This window comes from Melanostigma gelatinosum (assembly GCF_949748355.1).
Source record: "Melanostigma gelatinosum genome assembly, chromosome: 1".
In the NCBI taxonomy this organism is placed as follows: domain Eukaryota; kingdom Metazoa; phylum Chordata; class Actinopteri; order Perciformes; family Zoarcidae; genus Melanostigma; species Melanostigma gelatinosum.
The window spans coordinates 340493-368185 of NC_136634.1; the positions used below are offsets into that span (position 1 = coordinate 340493).

The 27693-nt window shown below is 48.5% G+C and overlaps 1 protein-coding gene across 2 annotated transcripts; it reads right to left on the bottom strand.

Moving 5' to 3' along the window:
* Positions 1 to 4602: 4602 nt before the first annotated feature.
* On the bottom strand, positions 4603 to 26388 carry zfc3h1 (zinc finger C3H1-type containing). 2 transcript variants are annotated; one of them, XM_079271422.1, is made up of 35 exons: positions 25777 to 26388; positions 24743 to 25279; positions 24258 to 24448; positions 22036 to 22411; positions 21732 to 21943; positions 21470 to 21593; positions 21206 to 21297; positions 20884 to 21063; positions 20650 to 20805; positions 20435 to 20569; positions 19561 to 19679; positions 19339 to 19482; positions 19079 to 19253; positions 18713 to 18841; positions 17752 to 18372; positions 17507 to 17616; positions 17295 to 17426; positions 14885 to 15006; positions 14708 to 14809; positions 14499 to 14627; positions 14050 to 14227; positions 13217 to 13403; positions 12935 to 13123; positions 12625 to 12862; positions 12406 to 12511; positions 11992 to 12190; positions 11806 to 11900; positions 11619 to 11723; positions 11257 to 11361; positions 10369 to 10519; positions 10185 to 10285; positions 6151 to 6252; positions 6010 to 6049; positions 5659 to 5721; positions 4603 to 5324 (listed from the first exon to the last, which is right to left on the bottom strand). In XM_079271422.1, the coding sequence occupies exons 1-35, from the start codon at positions 26291 to 26293 to the stop codon at positions 5190 to 5192; spliced, it is 6297 nt and encodes a 2098-aa protein (XP_079127548.1). In that variant the 5' UTR covers positions 26294 to 26388; the 3' UTR covers positions 4603 to 5189. The 2 variants fall into 2 exon arrangements, with proteins under 2 accessions (XP_079127548.1, XP_079127547.1); XM_079271421.1 differs by having other exon boundaries at positions 14008 to 14227.
* Between the last annotated feature and the right edge of the window lie 1305 nt (positions 26389 to 27693).

The following is a 27693-nucleotide window of genomic DNA, read 5'->3' on the forward strand; positions in this document are numbered from 1 at the left end:
ACAGTGTGTACAGTGTATTAGTACAGTGTGTATTAGTGGTATGTATTAGCAGTGTGTATTAGTAGTGTGTATTCGTACAGTGTGTATTAGTAGTGTGTACTGTGTGTACTGTGTGTATTAGTAGTGTGTACTGTGTAGTGTGTATTAGTAGTGTGTATTAGTACAGTGTATTAGTAGTGTGTATTAGTAGTGTGTGGTGTGTATTAGTAGTGTGTATTAGTACAGTGTGTACAGTATGTATTAGTACAGTGTGTATTAGTACAGTGTGTATTAGTAGTGTGTACTGTGTGTACAGTGTGTATTAGTACAGTGTGTATTAGTAGTGTGTATTAGTAGTGTGTACTGTGTGTACTGTGTGTATTAGTACAGTGTATTAGTAGTGTGTACTGTGTGTATTAGTACAGTGTGTAGTGTGTATTAGTAGTTAGATAGACTTTATTTCAGACTCGGGGTCCATACAGGCAGATACATAAAAAAACAGACACAAACAATAAATGTACGGAGGCCTAGCAATGCCTTACAGAGAGACAGCTGTACCAATGTCGCCACAGCTGGACTGGTAGCGTGTGGTGCTAAACCTTATGTTGGTTAAAACAAGTATGATCCCATTTACAGTCATTCAGTCAACAGATGAATTTGTACATGAGATTTCTTAAAACTGTTTGGAAAGTGTTGACTCGTGCAGCCACAAACATTTCACTGGCACTACTCCATCTTTCTCTCTTTAAAAGTATTCTCATGGCGTCATTGTACGCTACTTGAAGTCTCTGTAGACTCTTTATTCTGTAGTTTGACCACAAGTGTGCAGTAGAGTGGAGTACAATATGCTCTGAACAGAGACATCTTCACTCCATCTGTACACACACCAGACTAACGTGAGACTCTTTGTTGTGCAGACATCATACCACATTGCCTGGAAATGTCGTTATCATCAGACACGTGTTCTGTTAAAAAATGACCAAGATATTTGACTTCACTACAGACACCAAGATTATTGTCAGACAATTTGAAGTCAGGGAAGTTTAGACATTTGTCCTCTTTAGTTCTACAGATCAGGACAGCACTCTTACTGGCGTTGTGTTTGATGTCATGTTCCACACCGTACACAGTACATATAGTGAGGAGCTGCTGAAGACCAGCGCTAGAAGGACTAAAGATCACCAGATCATCTGCAGTGTGTATTAGTACAATGTGTATTAGTAAAATGTGTATTAGTACAATGTGTATTAGTAAAATGTGTATTAGTACAATGTGTATTAGTAAAATGTGTATTAGTACAATGTGTATTAGTAAAATGTGTATTAGTACAGTGTGTATTAGTAAAATGTGTATTAGTACAATGTGTATTAGTACAGTGTGTATTAGTACAGTGTGTATTAGTACAGTGTATTAGTAAAATGTGTATTAGTACAATGTGTATTAGTAAAATGTGTATTAGTACAATGTGTATTAGTAAAATGTGTATTAGTACAGTGTGTATTAGTAAAATGTGTATTAGTACAGTGTGTATTAGTAAAATGTGTATTAGTAAAATGTGTATTAGTACAGTGTGTATTAGTACAGTGTGTATTAGTACAATGTATTAGTACAATGTGTATTAGTAAAATGTATTAGTACAGTGTGTATTAGTACAGTGTATTAGTACAGTGTGTATTAGTAAAATGTGTATTAGTGGTGTGTATTAGTGGTGTGTATTAGTACAGTGTATTAGTGGTGTGTATTAGTACAGTGTGTATTAGTACAGTGTGTATTAGTACAGTGTATTAGTACAGTGTGTATTAGTACAGTGTATTAGTACAGTGTATTAGTACAGTGTGTATTAGTACAGTGTGTATTAGTACAGTGTATTAGTACAGTGTATTAGTACAGTGTGTATTAGTACAGTGTATTAGTACAGTGTATTAGTACAGTGTATTAGTACAGTGTATTAGTACAGTGTATATTAGTAGTGTATTAGTACAGTGTATTAGTAGTGTATTAGTACAGTGTGTATTAGTAGTGTATTAGTACAGTGTATTAGTAGTGTATTAGTACAGTGTATTAGTAGTGTATTAGTAGTGTATTAGTACAGTGTATTAGTAGTGTATTAGTACAGTGTATTAGTACAGTGTATTAGTACAGTGTATTAGTACAGTGTATTAGTAGTGTATTAGTACAGTGTATTAGTACAGTGTATTAGTACAGTGTATTAGTACAGTGTATTAGTACAGTGTATTAGTACAGTGTATTAGTACAGTGTATTAGTAGTGTATTAGTACAGTGTATTAGTACAGTGTATTAGTAGTGTATTAGTAGTGTATTAGTACAGTGTATTAGTAGTGTATTAGTACAGTGTATTAGTACAGTGTATTAGTACAGTGTATTAGTAGTGTATTAGTACAGTGTATTAGCACAGTGTATTAGTAGTGTATTAGTACAGTGTATTAGTAGTGTATTAGTACAGTGTATTAGTACAGTGTATTAGTACAGTGTATTAGTAGTGTATTAGTACAGTGTGTATTAGTAGTGTATTAGTACAGTGTATTAGTACAGTGTATTAGTACAGTGTGTATTAGTAGTGTATTAGTACAGTGTGTATTAGTACAGTGTATTAGTACAGTGCATTAGTACAGTGCATTAGTACAGTGTATTAGTACAGTGTATTAGTAGTGTATTAGTACAGTGTATTAGTAGTGTATTAGTACAGTGTGTATTAGTACAGTGTATTAGTACAGTGTATTAGTAGTGTATTAGTACAGTGTGTATTAGTAGTGTATTAGTACAGTGTGTATTAGTAGTGTATTAGTACAGTGCATTAGTAGTGTATTAGTACAGTGTGTATTAGTAGTGTATTAGTACAGTGTGTATTAGTAGTGTATTAGTACAGTGCATTAGTACAGTGTATTAGTACAGTGTATTAGTACAGTGTATTAGTAGTGTATTAGTACAGTGTGTATTAGTAGTGTATTAGTACAGTGTGTATTAGTACAGTATTAGTACAGTGTATTAGTACAGTGTATTAGTACAGTGTATTAGTACAGTGTATTAGTAGTGTATTAGTACAGTGTATTAGTAGTGTATTAGTACAGTGTATTAGTAGTGTATTAGTACAGTGTGTATTAGTACAGTGTATTAGTACAGTGTATTAGTACAGTGTATTAGTACAGTGTATTAGTACAGTGTATTAGTAGTGTATTAGTACAGTGTATTAGTACAGTGTATTAGTACAGTGTATTAGTACAGTGTATTAGTAGTGTATTAGTAGTGTATTAGTAGTGTATTAGTACAGTGTATTAGTACAGTGTATTAGTACAGTGTATTAGCACAGTGTATTAGTAGTGTATTAGTACAGTGTATTAGTAGTGTATTAGTACAGTGTATTAGTACAGTGTATTAGTACAGTGTATTAGTAGTGTATTAGTACAGTGTGTATTAGTAGTGTATTAGTACAGTGTATTAGTACAGTGTATTAGTACAGTGTATTAGTACAGTGTATTAGTACAGTGCATTAGTACAGTGTATTAGTACAGTGTATTAGTACAGTGTATTAGTAGTGTATTAGTACAGTGTATTAGTAGTGTATTAGTACAGTGTATTAGTACAGTGTATTAGTACAGTGTATTAGTACAGTGTATTAGTGGTGTATTAGTACAGTGTATTAGTACAGTGTATTAGTACAGTGTATTAGTAGTGTATTAGTACAGTGTGTATTAGTACAGTGTATTCGTGGTGTGTACTGTCTGCTGGACTAGAAGCTGTTTGTTCTCACAGTTCAAGGCCTCCGTCTGTCCTCAGGTCAGACGGCGTCTCACTGCAGAGGACGTCTTCATGGTTGTGTGTGTGTCTGTACTTTGTTGAGCTTCATCTGAATAGTTTGTTTCTTAGTGTTAAACATTAAAATCGAATCATAAAAGTGAAATGTGCGTCTCCCAGTGACTCCGTGTTGATGTGGATCAGCGCTGCCTTTCTTCTGTGGCGCCGCTGGAACGCAGCTCTGCACCGTCAGGTTCATAACAGAAGATATAATCTAACCGCCAGCTTCCTCCATAGCAGCCATTTCACCACATCGCCTCACTTCTTAGTTCTCTACAAAAACATTGATTTATTATTGAACACATGCAACTGTTTGCCATTTCTCCTCTAATATCTCCACTTGCAGTCACTCAACAGTGACTGTTATTCACCACTTCACTGGCTCGTGTCCTTATGGAACCAATTAAGCTGAATATTCAAATAAATGTCACATCATTATTGTATAACAAATAAAACGGCAAAGGCCGGAGGACACCACCGTTCATTTCCAGCCTCAGAGAGCTCTGACACACGACTGAATCTACTCAGCCATCACAAGAAGCCGTCGGAGTACCGGTCGACCGTAACGGTGTGAAGTCACAGAGAAGCGGATGAAGCAGCTGCAATGAAACACATCTGACGGACACGTTCACTTACTTCAGCGCTATAGTTGGGACGGGCTCAGGTTATTAGTAGAATGAAGGAATCATCGGTCGTATCATTGAACGTGTTCGTTCTGACACACGTCATCCCGTGAGGATGAGCCTCTGTTCACCTGACCGACATGTTGACCAAAGCAAGGACGCAATAACACTTCAGGAGACGTTCGGATTTCTTTATAAAATAATTTAATAACATTTGAATCCAACATGTAGAAAACAACAGTGGAAGGACTTCTCTCCTCTCGAATACTCCTTAATCATTATATGGTAGAATTTTGACAAAAAGAAAAAACAAGGGAGCACGACAGCGAGTCCTGCAGAGTCCTGCTGCTGGTTCAGTCTCTGTGGCTCACAGTCTCAGACGGACCAAATAGAAAAGATTCAGTTTGTCTGCTTCTGTTTTAGTTTGATCACTTTAACAAAATAATCGTGTTTCCTCAGGAGACGAAGAAAAGACAACGTGCAGATGTTGCAGCATCGCTACAGGAGGGAAAACATCCTCTAAATACACGGGGGAGGGGCCCACCCCCCAGGTAAAATCAAATGGGAGGAAATGAAGTCCAAATGAAAGGTGACAGAAACGAAACAGGGAGGACATGAATAAACAGTGTGTCACTCAGCAGGTCCATACTTACGTACATGATGTGATATAAGCTGCTGTCCCACAGGTGTGTGGGGGGGGACAGGAGGGGGCGTCTGTCTTACCTCGTCGGAATCGTTCACTGTTTATTTCTACTGTCTGTTACGATGAGACTGTCACTGCTCTTCTGTCTCTGGAGGAGCTGCTAAAGGCAGCCGCTCAATGAGACTCACTCCCACCTGTTGACACCTGTCCACCAGCCTCCTCAGTCGGTCCGAGACTCCTCCCTCTGCTGCTTCAAACAGCAGGCGCTGTGGGGGGGGGCAAGAGAGGGAGAGACGGGGCAAAGACAGAGTAGGAAGGGAGGGGGGAGAGAGGCGGTGAGGATGGGGGAGGGCAGCAGGTGAACATGCATGTATACAGGTGAGGTGTAAACATTCACTCCTCCCCCAGAGGAGGGAGCCCGGGACTCCTCCCCCAGAGGAGGAGGAGTCCCGGTCCTGTTTAAAGCTACATGATGTCATGAGGCTGTGGCTCCACCCTCTACAGGTAGTTTCCCACCTGAGACACAGGAAGTGGCCGAGTGGACTGACCCGGGTCTGGTGTGTGTGAGTGATGAGTAAGAGAAAGTGAAGGGTAAATTACATGTTTCCACAGGGCAGCACACAGTGGGAGGTGTTGAAGAGCCTGCTGATATAGAAGTCGAACCTAGAAGAGAAACAAAGCGACATAAAAGAAGAAGGGAGGAGAAAGAAACAGCAGACGGATGGAGCATCGAGTCAGTTCACACAGAAACACCACGAAAGCAATGGTTCAGTCGTAAATATAGAAGCAACAACAATCAGACTGTCAATCACCACTTTATACAGAGCCTGCAGGGAAGAAACCAGATTCAGTTACATGATCATCAACAGCTCAAACCGCCAGTCGACGGTTTTACAGGAAAAGGAAACTGATTTTAAGGGTGCCGACTGTCACATGACCTCCATCACTCACCTCAGATGGCTCCTTGAGCTCCCTCTCCACAGCTATCAGTCTGAGAGACACAGCACAAACACGGTCAGCTGCATTCACCTCAGACCACACCGGACAGGAGCCTCACACTCAACACGGACTGTTTGTGTTTGGTGAACTCACATCTCCCAGTAGGCCAGACACTTCGGAGCCTGACTGCTCAGCATCCGGACCTGGAACTTCAAGTGTTCAATGTTTCCATCCTGCCACTCCTGATGCAGCAACCTGGACAGCAACACAGCAACTCAGGAAGCAACCAACACAACCAGCGCCAACTATAAACCCGAACCAGCGCCAACTGTAGACCCGGACCAGTCCCAACTATAGACCCGAACCAGCGCCAACTATAGACCGGACCAGCCCCAACTATAGACCCGAACCAGCGCCAACTGTAGACCCGAACCAGCGCCAACTATAGACCCCGGACCAGCCCCAACTATAGACCCGAACCAGCGCCAACTATAGACCCGAACCAGCGCCAACTGTAGACCCGAACCAGCGCCAACTATAGACCCCGGACCAGCCCCAACTATAGACCCGAACCAGCGCCAACTATAGACCCGAACCAGCGCCAACTGTAGACCCGAACCAGCCCCAACTATAGACCCGAACCAGCGGCAACTATAGACCGGACCAGTCCCAACTATAGACCCCGGACCAGCGCCAACTATAGACCCGAACCAGCGCCAACTATAGACCCGAACCAGCGCCAACTATAGACCGGACCAGCGCCAACTATAGACCCGAACCAGCGCCAACTATAGACCCGAACCAGCGCCAACTGTAGACCCGGACCAGTCCCAACTATAGACCCGAACCAGCGCCAACTATAGACCCGAACCAGCGCCAACTGTAGACCCGGACCAGTCCCAACTATAGACCCGAACCAGCGCCAACTGTAGACCCGAACCAGCCCCAACTGTAGACCCGGACCAGCCCCAACTATAGACCCGGACCAGCCCCAACTGTAGACCCGGACCAGTCCCAACTATAAACCCGAACCAGCGCCAACTGTAGACCCGGACCAGTCCCAACTATAGACCCGAACCAGCGCCAACTGTAGACCCGAACCAGCCCCAACTGTAGACCCGGACCAGCGCCAACTGTAGACCCGAACCAGCCCCAACTGTAGACCCGGACCAGTCCCAACTATAGACCCCGGACCAGCGCCAACTATAGACCGGACCAGCGCCAACTATAGACCGGACCAGTCCCAACTATAGACCCCGGACCAGCGCCAACTATAGACCCGAACCAGCGCCAACTATAGACCCGAACCAGCGCCAACTATAGACCCGAACCAGCGCCAACTATAGACCGGACCAGCGCCAACTATAGACCCGAACCAGCGCCAACTATAGACCCGAACCAGCGCCAACTGTAGACCCGGACCAGCCCCAACTATAGACCCGAACCAGCGCCAACTATAGACCCGAACCAGCGCCAACTGTAGACCCGGACCAGCGCCAACTGTAGACCCGGACCAGTCCCAACTGTAGACCCCGGACCAGCGCCAACTATAGACCGGACCAGCGCCAACTATAGACCGGACCAGTCCCAACTATAGACCCCGGACCAGCGCCAACTATAGACCCGAACCAGCGCCAACTATAGACCCGAACCAGCGCCAACTATAGACCCGAACCAGCGCCAACTATAGACCGGACCAGCGCCAACTATAGACCCGAACCAGCGCCAACTATAGACCCGAACCAGCGCCAACTGTAGACCCGGACCAGCCCCAACTATAGACCCGAACCAGCGCCAACTATAGACCCGAACCAGCGCCAACTGTAGACCCGGACCAGCGCCAACTGTAGACCCGGACCAGCGCCAACTGTAGACCCGGACCAGTCCCAACTATAAACCCGAACCAGCCCCAACTATAGACCCGAACCAGCCCCAACTATAGACCCGAACCAGCGCCAACTATAGACCCGAACCAGCGCCAACTATAGACCCGAACCAGCGCCAACTGTAGACCCGAACCAGCCCCAACTATAGACCCGAACCAGCGGCAACTATAGACCGGACCAGTCCCAACTATAGACCCCGGACCAGCGCCAACTATAGACCCGAACCAGCGCCAACTATAGACCCGAACCAGCGCCAACTATAGACCGACCAGCGCCAACTATAGACCCGAACCAGCGCCAACTATAGACCCGAACCAGCGCCAACTGTAGACCCGGACCAGTCCCAACTATAGACCCGAACCAGCGCCAACTATAGACCCGAACCAGTGCCAACTGTAGACCCGGACCAGTCCCAACTATAGACCCGAACCAGCGCCAACTGTAGACCCGAACCAGCCCCAACTGTAGACCCGGACCAGCCCCAACTATAGACCCGGACCAGCCCCAACTGTAGACCCGGACCAGTCCCAACTATAAACCCGAACCAGCGCCAACTGTAGACCCGGACCAGTCCCAACTGTAGACCCGAACCAGCGCCAACTGTAGACCCGAACCAGCCCCAACTGTAGACCCGGACCAGCGCCAACTGTAGACCCGAACCAGCCCCAACTGTAGACCCGGACCAGCCCCAACTATAGACCCCGGACCAGCGCCAACTATAGACCGGACCAGTCCCAACTATAGACCCCGGACCAGCGCCAACTATAGACCCGAACCAGCGCCCACTATAGACCCGAACCAGCGCCAACTATAGACCCGAACCAGCGCCAACTATAGACCCGAACCAGCGCCAACTATAGACCGGACCAGCGCCAACTATAGACCCGAACCAGCGCCAACTGTAGACCCGAACCAGCGCCAACTGTAGACCCGGACCAGTCCCAACTATAGACCCGAACCAGCGCCAACTATAGACCCGAACCAGCGCCAACTGTAGACCCGGACCAGTCCCAACTATAGACCCGAACCAGCGCCAACTGTAGACCCGAACCAGCCCCAACTGTAGACCCGGACCAGCCCCAACTATAGACCCGGACCAGCCCCAACTGTAGACCCGGACCAGTCCCAACTATAAACCCGAACCAGCGCCAACTGTAGACCCGGACCAGTCCCAACTATAGACTCGAACCAGCGCCAACTGTAGACCCGAACCAGCCCCAACTGTAGACCCGGACCAGCGCCAACTGTAGACCCGAACCAGCCCCAACTGTAGACCCGGACCAGCCCCAACTATAGACCCGTACCAGCGCCAACTGTAGACCCGAACCAGCCCCAACTGTAGACCCGGACCAGCCCCAACTGTAGACCCGAACCAGCCCCAACTATAGACCCGAACCAGCCCCAACTATAGACCCGAACCAGCCCCAACTATAGACCCGAACCAGCCCCAACTATAAACCCGGACCAGTCCCAACTGTAGACCCGAACCAGCCCCAACTATAGACCCGAACCAGCCCCAACTATAGACCCGAACCAGCCCCAACTATAAACCCGAACCAGCGCCAACTGTAGACCCGGACCAGTTCCAACTATAGACCCGAACCAGCGCCAACTGTAGACCCGGACCAGCCCCAACTATAAACCCGAACCAGCCCCAACTATAGACCCGAACCAGCCCCAACTATAGACCCGAACCAGCCCCAACTATAGACCCGGACCAGCCCCAACTATAGACCCGAACCAGCGCCAACTGTAGACCCGGACCAGTCCCAACTATAAACCCGAACCAGCGCCAACTGTAGACCCGGACCAGTCCCAACTATAGACCCGAACCAGCCCCAACTATAGACCCGAAACAGCCCCAACTATAGACCCGAAACAGCCCCAACTATAGACCCGAAACAGCCCCAACTATAGACCCGAACCAGCGCCAACTATAGACCCGAACCAGCGCCAACTATAGACCCGAACCAGCGCCAACTATAGACCGGACCAGTCCCAACTATAGACCGGACCAGTCCCAACTATAGACCGGACCAGTCCCAACTATAGACCCGAACCAGCCCCAACTATAGACCCGAACCAGCCCCAACTATAGACCCGAACCAGCCCAAACTATAGACCGGACCAGCCCCAACTATAGACCAGACCCAACTATAGACCAGACCAGCCCCAACTAAAGACCAGACCAGCCCCAACTAAAGACCAGACCAGCCCCAACTATAGACCCGAACCAGCCTCAATAAAAACACAACGGGATTCATCCCCATGGAAACAGTGAGTGAGTGAGTGTGTGTGTACCTCAGGCCCAGTTCAGTGTTGTTGGCCATGGCGTATCTCAGTCTCTCTAGGACAAGTGCATGCTGGGACTGCGGCAGACAGCTCAGGTAGAGAGTCACCACCTGAAGAACCAATCAACACAAAGCGTTTAATCGTTACCAGGTGAACGTCTGCTGGTTCATACAGAGAAACAGACGGGTCTTACCTTGTTGTGGAAGCTGTAGCAGCTCCAGAACTCGGCTGGGTTAAAGGGAACCTCCAGTCGAGACGGGACGGTGCTCAGACAGCGATAGACCAGATCTGAGAACAGTTTAGACTGACGGTTGGACTGTTGACTGCTGCTGAACACCAGGTAACTGTGGACAATGAACACCAGGTAACTGTAGACAGACACACTGAACACCAGGTAACTGTAGACACTGAACACCAGGTAACTGTAGACAGTGAACACCAGGTAACTGTAGACACTGAACACCAGGTAACTGTAGACACTGAACCCCTGGTAACTGTAGACACTGAACACCAGGTAACTGTAGACACTGAACACCAGGTAACTGTAGACACTGAACCCCTGGTAACTGTAGACACTGAACACCAGGTAACTGTAGACAGTGAACACCAGGTAACTGTAGACACTGAACACCAGGTAACTGTAGACACTGAACACCAGGTAACTGTAGACACTGAACACCAGGTAACTGTAGACACTGAACACCAGGTAACTGTAGACACTGAACACCAGGTAACTGTAGACACTGAACACCAGGTAACTGTAGACACTGAACACCAGGTAACTGTAGACACTGAACACCAGGTAACTGTAGACACTGAACACCAGGTAACTGTAGACACTGAACACCAGGTAACTGTAGACAGTGAACACCAGGTAACTGTAGACAGACACACTGAACACCAGGTAACTGTAGACACTGAACACCAGGTAACTGTAGACAGACACACTGAACACCAGGTAACTGTAGACAGACACACTGAACACCAGGTAACTGTAGACACTGAACACCAGGTAACTGTAGACAGACACAATGAACACCAGGTAACTGTAGACAGGTGATACAGGTGATGTAACACTTACTCCATCCAGAGTTTATGAAGCTCCTCCAGCTGCATAGTTGACCCCAGAGCTCTCTCAAAGGCGTCCACCGTCTCGTCCACAGAGCCGTGAAGCCACTGCCAGCGACTGGAACAACACAGATTCAATACAAGACGGAAACTTTAACCCGATTCATAAATAACATATTTCATATATTTCATGATGATGCTCTGTAGACTCGCCTGTTGAACGTCTTTGGTCACAGATTCAACTATGAATCCAGGTAATGAGATATTCTGAGTCTCTAATGCTACATGTCAAACCTTCCTGCCATGAAAACAGATTTAAAGAAGAAACGTTCATGACGTCTGTAACAAAGACTTCTCATGAACAGACAGACTCACCAGTGGATGAGGTGGAGGTAGGACATCTGCTGACTCAGCTGCTCCTGAAGCTCCCTGATGATGGGACCTCTCAGCAGCTCCTCGGTGGGGAAACCCAGGACGTGTCTGAAGGGAGCAAAACAACAAAGTGTAACTCTTTAAAAGTCCTCCACATGATTCATATTCACTTCAGTATCCCATCATGTACCTGAGAACGTCCACCGGCTTCTTCTGGCTCTGCTGGTCCTCACACAGAGACAGGACGAAGCCTCGGAACAGAGGAGCGATGGCACCGGACTTCTCCTGTCAGACCACATTTAAATATTTCAAACATCTCCTCTATTTGACCAGGATGAAGCTGCACCCCCGTGACCTTGAACCACCTGGAGCTCACCTGAGCCATGAGGAACCTGCAGGAGTGGTAGAAGACCTCAGCGTTGTTGGGACACTCTGCCAGAGCGTGAAGCCACATGCTGACCGCCTGATCCAGGTCTCCCTGCCTGATGTGGAGGTCGGCCAGAGCGTCTCTCAGGGCGCAGGACTCGGGACAGAGATCCAGCAGAGACCGACACAGAGCCACGCCCTCATCACACCTGTTCAAATACAGAGAACACACCCGTTTAAACCCAGAGCCACGCCCTCATCACACCCGTTTGAACCCAGAGCCACGCCCTCATCACACCTGTTCAAACGACAGCCCTAATCAATGGGTTGAACATAATATCAACACTGTTCTAAAGCTGATGAAGATAAATCAAAAGTCATCAGTTCCTGTCAGCAGATAGAACACTGCCCCCCCCCCCCTCACCTGTCCAGCAGCTTGTAGAGGAAGATGAGGTTGGTGTGAAGAGGAAGGCAGGCCATCGTCCTCTGGCTGAGAGTCAGAGACTCATCGGTGCACTGATGGACAGCGTCTGAGAGGGGAAGAAGAACGATATAGAACCAGAACAAACAGAAGAGTGCTGTTTCTTAGAGGGGAAGAAGATGAACATTTATAGAACCAGAACAAACAGAAGAGCCTCCGTACCTCTGAACAGAGCCACGAGGATGTGGAGCGGCGTGCTGACGTCCTGCGGCGTCCTCCAGGGCAGCAGGAAGGACTCTCTGCTGACCAGCCGGGACGGACCGGACTCCGCCGGGTCCAGCAGGCCGGCTGGCAGCCGGTCGAACTCCGCCAGGTGGATGTAGGAGAGCCACAGGAGCGCCCGGTCGCCGGCCCTCAGGTGCTCGGCGATGCTCCTGTCGTGGGCCGACTTCAAGGCGTTCTGCAACACAAACACAAGCTTCATGTTCACGTCCACCATCTACCCGAGCACAGGATCACGACCTCCACTCACCTGGAGGATAGCCAGAGCGCTCTCCATGCGGCCCGTGAACAGGTTGAGCTGGACTCTGTAGAGCAGAGCCTCCATCAGCTGGAAGGACAGTCGGTCAGTCACGGCAGGAGAAGCTTCAGAGACCAGAAAACGGAGCAGACGGTCACACACGTAGTCCTTCCCCTCGAAAGAGCTCTCCAGCTTCAGGTACTAAGAGGAAGATACAGTCTGGTCAGCACGACAGGTCAGAGGTTAACACAAAGTCAAGTGGAGATTCTGTGTGAAGATCAGGTTCTTTCTTACATTCCACCACACTTTGTAGTCTGGAGCATGTTCCACAGCCATCTCACACATCTCCTGGACCTCCTCCCTGCTGCCTCTCCTGGAGAACAGGGACAGGTAGTGGCTCCACACCTCAGGGTTCTCACAGTTACTCTCCAGAGCTCGAGACAACGTGTTCAAGGCTGCTTCCAAACACTCTGCTGCAGACCTGCAGAGGAACATGAGGTTCTTATCTTACAGAAGTAGAGAACAGGCCTGCAGAGGAACATGAGGTTCTTATCTTACAGAAGTAGAGAACAGGCCTGCAGAGGAACATGAAGTTCTCATCTTACAGAAGTAGAGAACAGGCCTGCAGAGGAACATGAGGTTCTCATCTTACAGAAGTAGAGAACAGGCCTGCAGAGGAACATGAGGTTCTTATCTTACAGAAGTAGAGAACAGGCCTGCAGAGGAACATGAAGTTCTCATCTTACAGAAGTAGAGAACAGGCCTGCAGAGGAACATGAGGTTCTCATCTTACAGAAGTAGAGAACAGGCCTGCAGAGGAACATGAGGTTCTTATCTTACAGAAGTAGAGAACAGGCCTGCAGAGGAACATGAGGTTCTTATCTTACAGAAGTAGAGAACAGGCCTACAGAGGAACATGAGGTTCTTATCTTACAGAAGTAGAGAACAGGCCTACAGAGGAACATGAGGTTCTTATCTTACAGAAGTAGAGAACAGGCCTACAGAGGAACATGAGGTTCTTATCTTACAGAAGTAGAGAACAGGCCTACAGAGGAACATGAGGTTCTCATTTAAAGACAACAGACCTGCAGAGGAACATGAAGTTCTTAGAGAACTTTAGAACCCACGTGTCGTTCTGGTTGAGGTACTTGAAGGCTAACTTGATCCACAGCTGAGGGTCTCCAGGACTCTCCAGAACGCTGGTCTCCAGGTTCGATATGTCGTCCGTCTCACTGACGAAATACCGTTTGTCCTCAGATGTGACGCAAACGTCCAGAGCAGAGAGGCTGCTTTTACAGACGCCGTCTGGACAGAGAGACAGACCTCATCTGATCAGCAACAGGGTTTCGAGCATTACAGTGCAATCAATCACGTTACTGATCCCCAGTGGGCCAAGAGAATATGAAATATTAATATTTTCAACTGTCAATGGGACATTTTTGTCCTTCAGGGTCGAAGTTTATTATAGGAGATGAGGTTCAACTAAACCTTAGCAACATGTTTGATACATGGCTTCACATCCTATAATGTGAGTGATCAGCTGCCTATCACTACATTGAACCTGTCTGTCCCTCACCGTGTCTCCTCGTCGACAGGTGTCCTCCTGCAGACTCATCCTCGCTGTCATCCTCCGGACCAAAGCTGCTCTGTGCTGATGGCTTCGGCCTCCACGTCCTGGTGTCTTTACAGGTGGTGAAAGGAGGGACTGGAGGAGGACAGACAGGTCAGAGGACAGACGGGGCAGAGGACATGATGAAGATGAGGTAAAAGAAAAAGGTTCCTCACTGTGTCGTTTGCTTTCGTTCACTTTGCTGACGAGGAGGACGGCCTTCTGGTCGACGCCCATCCGGTCTTTGTTGGAGCCGAACAACGTCTTCATGTACTTTTCTACAACGACAACAGAAACAGGTGAAGAAACCTGAGACCTTCTAGGTCTGAAGAACCCGTCGGTCTGATGCCCACCTGTGGAGACGCCCACGTCCTCGTCAGAGCTAACTTCAGAGCAGCCGATCAGAGGCAGGTTGTAGGACAGGAGGTCCTGGAACAGCTGGTTTCCAGTCAGAGTGCAGTTCCTCATGTGCTGCCTGCAGAGAGACCAGAAGAAACCATGAGAGACCAGAAGAAACCATGACAGACCAGAATAAACCATGAGAGACCAGATGAAACCATGAGAGACCAGATGAAACCATGACAGACCAGATGAAACCATGAGAGACCAGAAGAAACCATGACAGACCAGATGAAACCATATGAGACCAGAAGAAACCATGACAGACCAGATGAAACCATGACAGACCAGAAGAAACCATGAGAGACCAGATGAAACCATGAGAGACCAGATGAAACCATATGAGACCAGAAGAAACCATGAGAGACCAGAAGAAACCATGACAGACCAGAAGAAACCATGAGAGACCAGATGAAACCATGAGAGACCAGATGAAACCATGAGAGACCAGATGAAACCATGAGAGACCAGATGAAACCATGACAGACCAGATGAAACCATGAGAGACCAGATGAAACCATGACAGACCAGATGAAACCATGAGAGACCAGAAGAAACCATGACAGACCAGATGAAACCATATGAGACCAGAAGAAACCATGACAGACCAGATGAAACCATGACAGACCAGAAGAAACCATGAGAGACCAGATGAAACCATGAGAGACCAGATGAAACCATATGAGACCAGAAGAAACCATGAGAGACCAGAAGAAACCATGACAGACCAGAAGAAACCATGAGAGACCAGATGAAACCATGAGAGACCAGATGAAACCATGACAGACCAGAAGAAACCATGAGAGACCAGATGAAACCATGACAGACCAGAAGAAACCATGAGAGACCAGATGAAACCATGAGAGACCAGATGAAACCATGACAGACCAGAAGAAACCATGACAGACCAGATGAAACCATATGAGACCAGAAGAAACCATGAGAGACCAGAAGAAACCATGACAGACCAGAAGAAACCATGAGAGACCAGATGAAACCATGAGAGACCAGATGAAACCATGACAGACCAGATGAAACCATGAGAGACCAGATGAAACCATGAGAGACCAGATGAAACCATGAGAGACCAGATGAAACCATGACAGACCAGATGAAACCATGAGAGACCAGAAGAAACCATGAGAGACCAGAAGAAACCATGAGAGACCAGAAGAAACCATGAGAGACCAGATGAAACCATGAGAGACCAGATGAAACCATGAGAGACCAGATGAAACCATGAGAGACCAGATGAAACCATGACAGACCAGATGAAACCATGACAGACCAGATGAAACCATGACAGACCAGATGAAACCATGAGAGACCAGATGAAACCATATGAGACCAGAAGAAACCATGAGAGACCAGAAGAAACCATGACAGACCAGATGAAACCATGAGAGACCAGATGAAACCATGAGAGACCAGATGAAACCATGAGAGACCAGATGAAACCATGAGAGACCAGATGAAACCATGACAGACCAGATGAAACCATGACAGACCAGATGAAACCATGACAGACCAGATGAAACCATGACAGACCAGATGAAACCATGAGAGACCAGATGAAACCATATGAGACCAGAATAAACCATGAGAGACCAGAAGAAACCATGACAGACCAGAAGAAACCATGAGAGACCAGATGAAACCATGAGAGACCAGATGAAACCATGAGAGACCAGATGAAACCATGAGAGACCAGATGAAACCATGACAGACCAGATGAAACCATGACAGACCAGATGAAACCATGACAGACCAGATGAAACCATGACAGACCAGATGAAACCATGACAGACCAGATGAAACCATGAGAGACCAGATGAAACCATGAGAGACCAGAAGAAACCATATGAGACCAGAAGAAACCATGACAGACCAGATGAAACCATGACAGACCAGATGAAACCATGACAGACCAGATGAAACCATGACAGACCAGATGAAACCATGAGAGACCAGATGAAACCATATGAGACCAGAAGAAACCATGAGAGACCAGATGAAACCATGAGAGACCAGATGAAACCATGAGAGACCAGAAGAAACCATGAGAGACCAGAAGAAACCATGAGAGACCAGATGAAACCATGACAGACCAGATGAAACCATGAGAGACCAGAAGAAACCATGAGAGACCAGATGAAACCATGAGAGACCAGAAGAAACCATGAGAGACCAGATGAAACCATGAGAGACCAGAAGAAACCATGAGAGACCAGATGAAACCATGACAGACCAGATGAAACCATGACAGACCAGATGAAACCATGAGAGACCAGATGAAACCATGAGAGACCAGATGAAACCATGAGAGACCAGGAGAATAAACTTGAATGAAAAGTCTGTCCTCACCATCTGCACTCGTCGTCGTTGCAGGTTCCCGTGAGGTCAAAGCGGCAGAAACTCCTCCGGGCTTCTATCGCATTACTGAATGAGACGGAGCTCAGAGACAACTTCTCCTTGGTCCTGTAGTATGGACTGAACCTGAGACAGAGACATCACATCTGAGACAGAGACCACATGAGACATCAAACCTCACATCTGAAACAAATTAACTAATTTACCTGTAAGACCTGAAGACCAGCAGAGGACTGTGATAGGGTCCATATGGAACAGGCTTCAGCTCTGAGCTCCCTAATTGGCTGTTGGCTGACTCCACCTCCACTGAGACCACCTGCACAGAGATGGAGACACGCAGACTTGTTTCATATTCAGAAACTAAGACATGAGAACAGGGACAGGGTGGATTTGACCAAAGACAGACAGGATGATCATAGTCAGTTAATGTCCATGTGTCTCAGGAACTCACCTGTCCAGCGGTGGGGGGGGCGTGGACGTGACCCCCCACCGTCTGCAGCTCCTTCTGCAGCAGCTCTCCCAGCCGGGCCTGCTGCTGGTACCGAAGCTTCAGGGCCTCCAGGTCCAGACCCGCAAACATCTCTGCAGGAGACCTGCAGATAGCCGAGCCCTTGGCAGGTTTGGTGGCGGGGTCTTTGGCGGGGGTGGAGCTCAGCAGTTCCAGGTTGGGTTTGGTGAAGGAGCTACTGGACTGACGGAGGGAGTTCCGGCGGGTCGCTTTAGCCGGTGCAGGAGCCGGTTCTGCTTCATGATCTTCGGCCTCTGGGACGTCTTCGCTGTCCAGGGTGAGCTTGTCCTGGGTCAGGTCGTGCAGGGAGGGCTGGGGCAGGGGGAAGGGGGTGGGGGGAGTCGGTGCCAGGGTCTGGGGCTCAGATTGGGTGGAGGCCGGCGGCGGCGGTGGAGGTTCTGATGGGGGTCCTCTGTTGCACAGGGCCTGGGTCTCCTTCAGCTTCTGGATCTTCAGAGCGTACTCAGACTCCAGCTGCTGCAGACGCTGCTTCTGAGCGATCAGCTCGGCAAAGTGACGCTCGGATCCACGGAGACCTCCATCCACTCGCTGCAGCTTACTGGGCTGAGAGGACAAGGGGGACACGAGGACTCAGAAAATCACTCTGATCAATGATCTATGAACAGGAGGTTCACCACCAACAACCAGCAGCTTTACAACAGTTATTGATTAGTGTCGTAGACTCATTACATTCTTCATTGAATCACTCAGATCTACACTATTACACATTTTCATATGATCAATGTTGATATTATTATATTGTATATGTTGAGACTAAGAAGACTCCAGATGAAGCACATTCACACCGTCTGTCATTTATTACCAGCTGTTATAACCCTGAAGTACCTCACTAAACCCAAATCCTGGTCTACTAGACCCTTGTGTCTCATCGTGTTGTTCTCACCAGAGTCTGGTTGGAGTCCGCTCTGCGTTTGGACCCTCTTCCTGCAGCCAGCTGAGCCTGAGACAGGTCCTGCTCCAAGCGGACGGACAGACTCTTCTTCATGGAGACCCGATGTTCCACACGATGCACCTGCACAAGACATGAACCAGCAGGACTCAGATACGGGACTCAAGCTACAGGACTCGTATACAGTGGCTGAGTCTCAGATACAGATACTCCGCTACAGGGACTCCGCTACAGGGACTCCGCTACAGGGACTCCGCTACAGGGACTCCGCTACAGGGACTCCGCTACAGGGCAGATCACTAGTTGGGAATCACTCAGTATCACGTCTCACCGTCAGGTCTGAACTCAATTGTCTCTAACCTGCTCCTGCAGCTTCTTCAGCAGCGTCTTGTTGGCGTTGACGATCTTCTCAGACGCCTGCAGCTGCTCTCGGAGCTTCACCACTTTGGCCTCGGCAGCTTTCAGAGAGTCCCTCTTCTTCAGCTCCTGGTGGAGCAGATGTCTCAGGACGGCCTCGTCCCTCTGCAGCAGCTCTCTGAGAAACACGGGGGAGACGGACCAGTATTTACCTCGATGAACGCTAATAGGACCAGGACCTGGACCAGCTCTGAGGGTCTCACCTGTGCTTGTTGAGTCTCTGCTCCGCCTCGGTCGCTCTCAGCTCTGCGGACGCTTTGACGGACGGGTCCGGCACCGAGTCGGAGACGAAGGGGGACGAGGAGCTCCGAGGACCGTGGTCCTTTATCATCTTCTGCTTCTCCCTGCTGCAGGAAGACACAGAGGACAGAGAGTGTTGGACATGTCCACAGAGACGTGAGCGTGTCTCTGGGTGCCGTGTTTACCTGGCGATCTCTTCTTTGAGGAGGCGGTACTCGGCCCGCTTGCCTTCAGGTAGAGCCTCAGGAGTCCTGGCCGGGTTGTTTTCCTTCTCACAGCCCGATGCCACTTTAGGCTTCGCCGCCTGAGGACCAGCACAACAGTTAGTCCCCGATATTAGTTCCTTGTCTTCATCAGGGGACACGTGTCCCCCAGGACACCGTGTGTTTTTACAATCACAGAGATTCATCTAAATCAGCTGACTTTAAAAACCACCGCGATCCTCAGGTCTATACAGGTCCTCTATGTCGTCTAGTGCCCTCTACCTCCACCGTCCCCTCTGATCACGTCTCACCTCCACCGTCCCCTCTGATCACGTCTGACCTCCACCGTCCCCTCTGATCATGTCTCACCTCCACCGTCCCCTCTGATCACGTCTGACCTCCACCGTCCTCTCTGATCATGTCTCACCTCCACCGTCCCCTCTGATCATGTCTCACCTCCACCGTCCCCTCTGATCACGTCTGACCTCCACCGTCCCCTCTGATCATGTCTCACCTCCACCGTCCCCTCTGATCACGTCTGACCTCCACCGTCCTCTCTGATCATGTCTCACCTCCACCGTCCCCTCTGATCATGTCTCACCTCCACCGTCCTCTCTGATCATGTCTCACCTCCACCGTCCCCTCTGATCACGTCTCACCTCCACCGTCCCCTCTGATCACGTCTCACCTCCACCGTCCTCTCTGATCATGTCTCACCTCCACCGTCCCCTCTGATCACGTCTCACCTCCACCGTCCTCTCTGATCACGTCTCACCGTCCCCTCTGATCATGTCTCACCTCCACCGTCCCCTCTGATCACGTCTCACCTCCACCGTCCTCTCTGATCATGTCTCACCTCCACTGTCCTCCGAGCCTCCCTGATCATGGACTCCAGTCCTCCAAAGGTCTGAGAGGAGCTGCATTGGTCCACGTCTGAGTCACTGTCGTCTGAGTCGATGAGAGAAACCACCACGGACTTGTGTCTGGGGAGCTGGAAGGAGACAGAGATCGTCTTCATCATAGTCATCATAATGGCCATCATCATCCTCCCTCTCTCCTCCTCCTCCTCACCACCAGTGGAGCTCTAGCAGCGTGGTGTCCTCTGCTGAACTTGCTGCTTCGTGATTGGGTGACGGTGTTCAGACTGACGGTGCTCAGGTTCCCTCTGATTGGCTGCTGAAGGACCGGAGGACCAGTGGGAGATGGAGGACCACTCGAACCGGTGTCCTGGGAGAGACAGGGAGACAAGAGGTGAGATAAGAGATGAGGTTCATCACAGAGAGACCAGAGGACACAATGTCTCACCTCTGTGGACGTCACCCTCTTGTTGGCCATGGACATCAGACACGTCTCCCTCAGCAGCATCTCCTCCTCCTCCTCCTCATCAGCAAAGGGAGGTTTGGGAGGAGGCTCCGGCTCGTCTGGTGGTGGGGGGAGAGGGGGGGGTGGGGGAGGAACCACTGACATCATGGGGGAGAGAAACGGCTGAGAGACGAAGAAGAGACAATATTAAACCTGCTTTATGGAAGACAGACGAGTGTGGAGACAATACATTCATGTTTACAAATAAAGCGGAATAGCAGAGAGGAAGAGGACACGAAGAGGACAGAGGAGATGAAGAGCGTACCAGTCCAAACCGAAGACAGTCAGGGACATAAGGAGACATCTGAGGGAAACCTGCTGGATCTTCTGAGGTCAGCTGATGTTTCGGTGACGTCACTGAAACAAAAACAGGAAGTCAGAACTTTATTCAAGGAGTCTCCACTAAGAGGTGAAGCCTCCACCGAGAGGACAGGTGAAGCCTCCACCGAGAGGACAGGTGAAGCCTCCACCGAGAGGACAGGTGAAGCCTCCACCGAGAGGACAGGTGCAGTACCTGTCCGGGTCTCACCTGGTGATCCCGTCTCACTGTCCGTGTCCATGGCGACCTCGTCATAGTTGTCGTACTGGTACAGGTTCCCGGAGGCGTCCGGTCCCTGTTTACCTGCAGACTTCCTGTGTTCTCCATCTCTGGACTGAAGCACAGAAACAACACACTTCCTGTCACTCTTCTTCTGTGGTGGTTAATGTGATGATGTCATCAATAATAACGCTAGTCTCTGGATACATGGAATAAAGGTGACTGCAGGACTACAGAGAGGACATGGTCTTACTTTGCTGCGGGTCGTCGTCCGCCCCCCCACCAGCTTCATAAAGCGGTTGTACTGCTCGTCCTGATTGGACAGATCTCGGATCCGTCGGATCTCGTCTTCTCGTTTGCGTCTCTCCTCCTCTTCCTGTCTCCGGTTCTCCTCCTGGTCTCTCTGCTGCTGCAGCTTCCAGGTCCTCAGCTGCTGCTTCCTGAACGCCTGCTTCGCCACCGAGCCTGAGTATCATCATCACCACCACCATGTTTTATGATCACCAGCCACCATCATCACCACCACACAAATAATGTCTCCACTGTACTCTTCTCACCTGGACTGATCATCTTCTTGGCCATGTGGGCTTTCCCTGGACCTCGGCCTCTCTCCAGCGGAGCCTTGGGACCAGGTTTAGGACTGGCTTTGGGTCTCTCTCTGTCAGGCGGTCTGGGGACGGTCTTGGTTCTGTCCCGGTCCAGAGGTTTGGACCTGGTTCGGTTCCTCTCTGCAGCGGCAGCGGCGGAGGCGGACCTGGTGGTGACTCTCCTGCTGGGAGGAGGGGAGCTCTTCTCTTGGACTTTGGTGATCCGCTCTTTGCTCTTCTTCATCACCTGCTGCTCCTTCTGCTGCCACTTCTTACTGGCCGACTGCAGAGCGAGGAGGCGCAGCTGCAGCTCCGACACCTCCTCCTCCTCCAACTTCACCACCGGCTGCTCGGGAACAGAGGCAGCGTGTTGAACCCTCTCACAGGTTAAGTTAGAAACCATGAAATGATGCAGATCCTTCACCTGGTTCTACATACGTATGCTTTTCCTTTAAAAACCTGCAGCAGGTTTGCATTACGTGAATAGCCAGAGAGGACGATCTGAACCTGGTACGGGACAAGGGACACGGGTACAGAGGACGGGAACAGAGGACACGAACAGGACATGGGTACAGAGGACGGGAACGGAGGACACGAACAGGACATGGGTACAGAGGACGGGAACAGAGGACACGAACAGGACATGGGTACAGAGGACGGGAACAGAGGACGGGAACAGGACATGGGTACAGAGGACGGGAACGGAGGACGGGAACAGGACATGGGTACAGAGGACGGGAACGGAGGACGGGAACAGGACATGGGTACGGAGGACGGGAACGGAGGACGGGAACAGGACATGGGTACGGAGGACGGGAACAGAGGACACGAACAGGACATGGGTACGGAGGACGGGAACGGAGGACGGGAACAGGACATGGGTACGGAGGACGGGAACGGAGGACGGGAACAGGACATGGGTACAGAGGACGGGAACGGAGGACGGGAACAGGACATGGGTACAGAGGACGGGAACGGAGGACGGGAACAGGACATGGGTACAGAGGACGGGAACAGAGGACACGAACAGGACATGGGTACGGAGGACGGGAACGGAGGACGGGAACAGGACATGGGTACAGAGGACGGGAACGGAGGACGGGAACAGGACATGGGTACAGAGGACGGGAACAGAGGACACGAACAGGACATGGGTACGGAGGACGGGAACGGAGGACGGGAACAGGACATGGGTACAGAGGACGGGAACGGAGGACGGGAACAGGACATGGGTACAGAGGACGGGAACGGAGGACGGGAACAGGACATGGGTACAGAGGACGGGAACGGAGGACGGGAACAGGACATGGGTACAGAGGACGGGAACGGAGGACGGGAACAGGACATGGGTACAGAGGACGGGAACGGAGGACGGGAACAGGACATGGGTACAGAGGACGGGAACAGAGGACACGAACAGGACATGGGTACGGAGGACGGGAACGGAGGACGGGAACAGGACATGGGTACAGAGGACGGGAACGGAGGACGGGAACAGGACATGGGTACAGAGGACGGGAACGGAGGACGGGAACAGGACATGGGTACGGAGGACGGGAACGGAGGACGGGAACAGGACATGGGTACGGAGGACGGGAACAGGACATGGGTACGGAGGACGGGAACGGAGGACGGGAACGGAGGACGGGAACAGGACATGGGTACAGAGGACGGGAACGGAGGACGGGAACAGGACATGGGTACAGAGGACGGGAACGGAGGACGGGAACAGGACATGGGTACGGAGGACGGGAACGGAGGACGGGAACGGAGGACGGGAACAGGACATGGGTACAGAGGACGGGAACGGAGGACGGGAACAGGACATGGGTACAGAGGACGGGAACGGAGGACGGGAACAGGACATGGGTACGGAGGACGGGAACGGAGCACGAGTACATTACAGTCATTTAGCAGACTTACAATAAGTGTGTTCAACATATTCAAGAGAACTACTCGTCACCAGAAGCCATAAGTGCATCTCCTTTAAACGAGCATCAACCAGAGAAGTACAGAAACAAACTAGTATGAACACAGTGAGTGTGAGTGGAAGGCTCAGGTAGTACTTCTTGAAGAGCACGGGACAAGAGACACGAGTACGGACCGCTGGTATGTGCACTGCTCATGTACGAGACACTAGTAATATATACGTGTACTGTATACTGGGATGTAATACTACCCCCCCCCCGCACCTTGTCAGGAGAGATGGCAGAGTCCTCACTGGAGGCCGATGATTCTCTGCGACACAAACACGTCTGTTTAGATTTCTCCTTCTCTTCTTCGTGTGTTTCCTCGCTGCAACACTTCTTCTTCATGTCCTCTGACTCTTCTTCGGCTTTTTGTTCAGTTTCTGCTCCATCTGGTGTTTCTTCCTCTTCATCACCTGGTGAGACACACAGGAAGTGAGACTTTCAAATGAAACTCAAGATTCAACATCTCAATTGTTTGTTTTTTACATCTTTTATGAATACTGATCTTGTTTAGTTTATAAAATGTCATAGAATAGAGGGACATTGTAACAAACATGAAATAATATATATGTTGAATTAAAAGAGTAAAGACATGTCATTGCTCAAGAAAGACAGTGTGAACGGGTTCAACATGATTACTGTCCCTGAGGATCCAGTAAAAGCCTCGTTAGACACTTTTATTTTGTAGGGACTTCCTGTTCGCTCACCCTCCTGGTCATCAGCGCCTCCTCCCTCCTGCTCCTCACGCTTCCTCTTCAGCTCCTCCAGAGCGGCAGGGGAAGGAAGTTTCTGACGGAGAGGTTTGATGTTGAACGCCTGGAACACTTTCTTCTCCTCAACAGTCTCCAGCTCTGACGGGTCCTCTGCTGCTGGTCCAGGTTCAGGAGCTGGTCCAGGTTCAAGAGCTAGTACAGCAGCAGATCCAGGAGATGGTCCGGGAGATGGTCCGGGAGCAGATCCGGGAGCAGATCCGGGAGCAGATCCGGGAGCAGATCCGGGAGCAGATCCGGGAGCCGGTCGGCTCTGTGTAATACTGGCAGTGTTGTCGAGGGTCTGGGCTCTGGTGGACCCCGGGGACCCCGTGGGCTCCAGGGCCATGGTCTCTTCTTTGCGGATACATTCCAGCTCCAGCTGGATCTGCTTGTACTTGGACAGCAGGTCCTCGAAGGACTCGTCAACACTGGTCTCTGGTTTAGAAACACTGTGAGCAGCTTTCCTGCTCTGGTTCCTCCCAGTCTGCTTCTCTGAGGACCACGGTTAAAGAAAGACCTTCATCTGATCGCTCACTCATCTAAACATTCATTCAGTCATCACACTATCACGATATAACATCCACCACGCACAGCTTTATCATTATTACCTCCTGTTAGTATTCCACTGTGTGCAGCTTTATTATTATAATCATTATAATCATTATTATTTTAATCATTGTTATTATTTTAATCATTATTATTATTATTTTAATCATTATTATTATTATTTTAACCATTATTATTTTAATCATTATTATTGTAATCATTATTATTGTAATCATTATTATTATTGTAATCATTAGTATTATTGTAATCATTATTTTAAATCATTAGTATTATTATTGTAATCATCATTATTATTATTGTAATCATTATTATTATTGTAATCATTATTTTAATCATTGGTATTATTGTCATCGTTATTATCATATAGGCCTGTATTCTAATTGAATCAGTAGGTTTCTATTACCGAGCCGGTGAAAGGATACGTTTCCTCGAGGGAGAGTCTTTATTCTCTCCGGGCCCGTAACGACCGGAGGGACCGAAGTTGTTACCACCTCCTCTGATGTTTCCTCGGTTGTTACCACCTCTGCCACGGTTCCAGCACCCCCGTCCACCGTTCGGCCTGAACCGGCCCAGAGCTCCGTGGCTCCGCTCCCAGAAGCTGGTCCTCGGACTCTGGTCTCCGTGAGGCCCGAGACCCAGAGGAGGCGTCGTGGTGGAGGAACCAGGAGGCCGGTCGGGCCCGCTCGGCCCACACTGCTGCCGGTGGTTCGGAGGGAACGGACCGTGAGGTCCTCGGTTATAAGACATCAGGAGCCGGAGGTCCGGAGCCACGTGATGCTCCACGTTGTGAGGCCGTTGGTGAGGTTTTCGTGTCCGAGCACGAGCTCCTGGTCCCGGCCTCACGTTACCATCCCCCCGCCGGAGAGGAACACTCTCCTCGGTCTCATCATCGCAGATCTCTCCGTCCTCCAGCTCGCCCTCCTCTTTGTTCACGTCCATATTGTTTTAAAACTCACCCTAACCCTGTGGCTGTAACCTCATCGAGGTGAAGACGGTAAATAAGACGGTAAATAGTTCATGTTTCACCGGACAGACGGTCGGTAACGAGTCGGTCCGCTCTGACAGTTAGCTAGCAAACTAGCTAGCTTCTCCGCTCTGCTCTCATTCAACTCTCACGAGACTGACCAGACCGGAAGCTGCCCATATAAGGGACCCGGATGAAGGGAGTTCCAGCTTCCTGGTCCGTCGCGTGATGTCATCGAGAGTATGTCTTCCTTTTAATGACAATATTAGTTTAATAATAATAATACAAATGAAATACTCTAACAGCTGAATCCATAACGCTCTCTAAATCCATAATTGTACTGGTGACGTCGAAATGAACTTCATGAAGATAATTACATCTCAAAACATGTTAAAAAACTAAACTGTACACATTTATAAATTATTATAATGTACAACAATCATATATAATATAAAATAATGTCGTGTAATGTAATATAAACTGTATAGATGGATACTTTATTCATCCTGTGGGGGGATTTGTTTGTTACAGCAGCAAAAAAAGATACTAAAGCAATTAAAGTAACAGAGTAAAAAATGTAAGTATAAAGTATAAAAATGCACAATATATGCAATAAAGTTAGCAGAGTAAAAATATTAAATATAAAAAATGCACAGCATATACAATGAAATAGTATGGTATTATTAACTGAGTTAAACTACCAGTAGTGCAAAGATTAACCACAGCAAACAAACAGTGTAGGAGGGTTATATGGTATATGTTATGTGTTATATGTTATATGTTGTGTGTTATATGGTATGTGTTATGTGTTATATGTTATGTGTTATGTGTTATATGGTATATGTTATATGTTATATGTTATGTGTTATATGTTATGTGTTATGTGTTACATGTTATATGTTATGTGTTATATGGTATGTGTTACATGTTATATGTTATATGTTATGTGTTATATGTTATATGTTATGTGTTATGTGTTATGTGTTATATGTTATATGTTATGTTTTATGTGTTATATGTTATATGTTATATGTTATGTGTTATGTGTTATATGTTATGTGTTATGTGTTACATGTTATATGGTATGTGTTATGTGTTATGTGTTATATGTTATGTGTTGTGTGTTACATGTTATATGTTATGTGTTATGTGTTATATGTTATGTGTTATGTGTTATATGTTATGTGTTATATGTTATGTGTTATGTGTTATATGTTATGTGTTACATGTTATATGTTATATGTTATGTGTTATATGTTATATGTTATGTGTTATGTGTTATATGTTATGTTTTATGTGTTATATGTTATATGTTATATGTTATGTGTTACATGTTATATGGTATGTGTTATGTGTTATGTGTTATATGTTATGT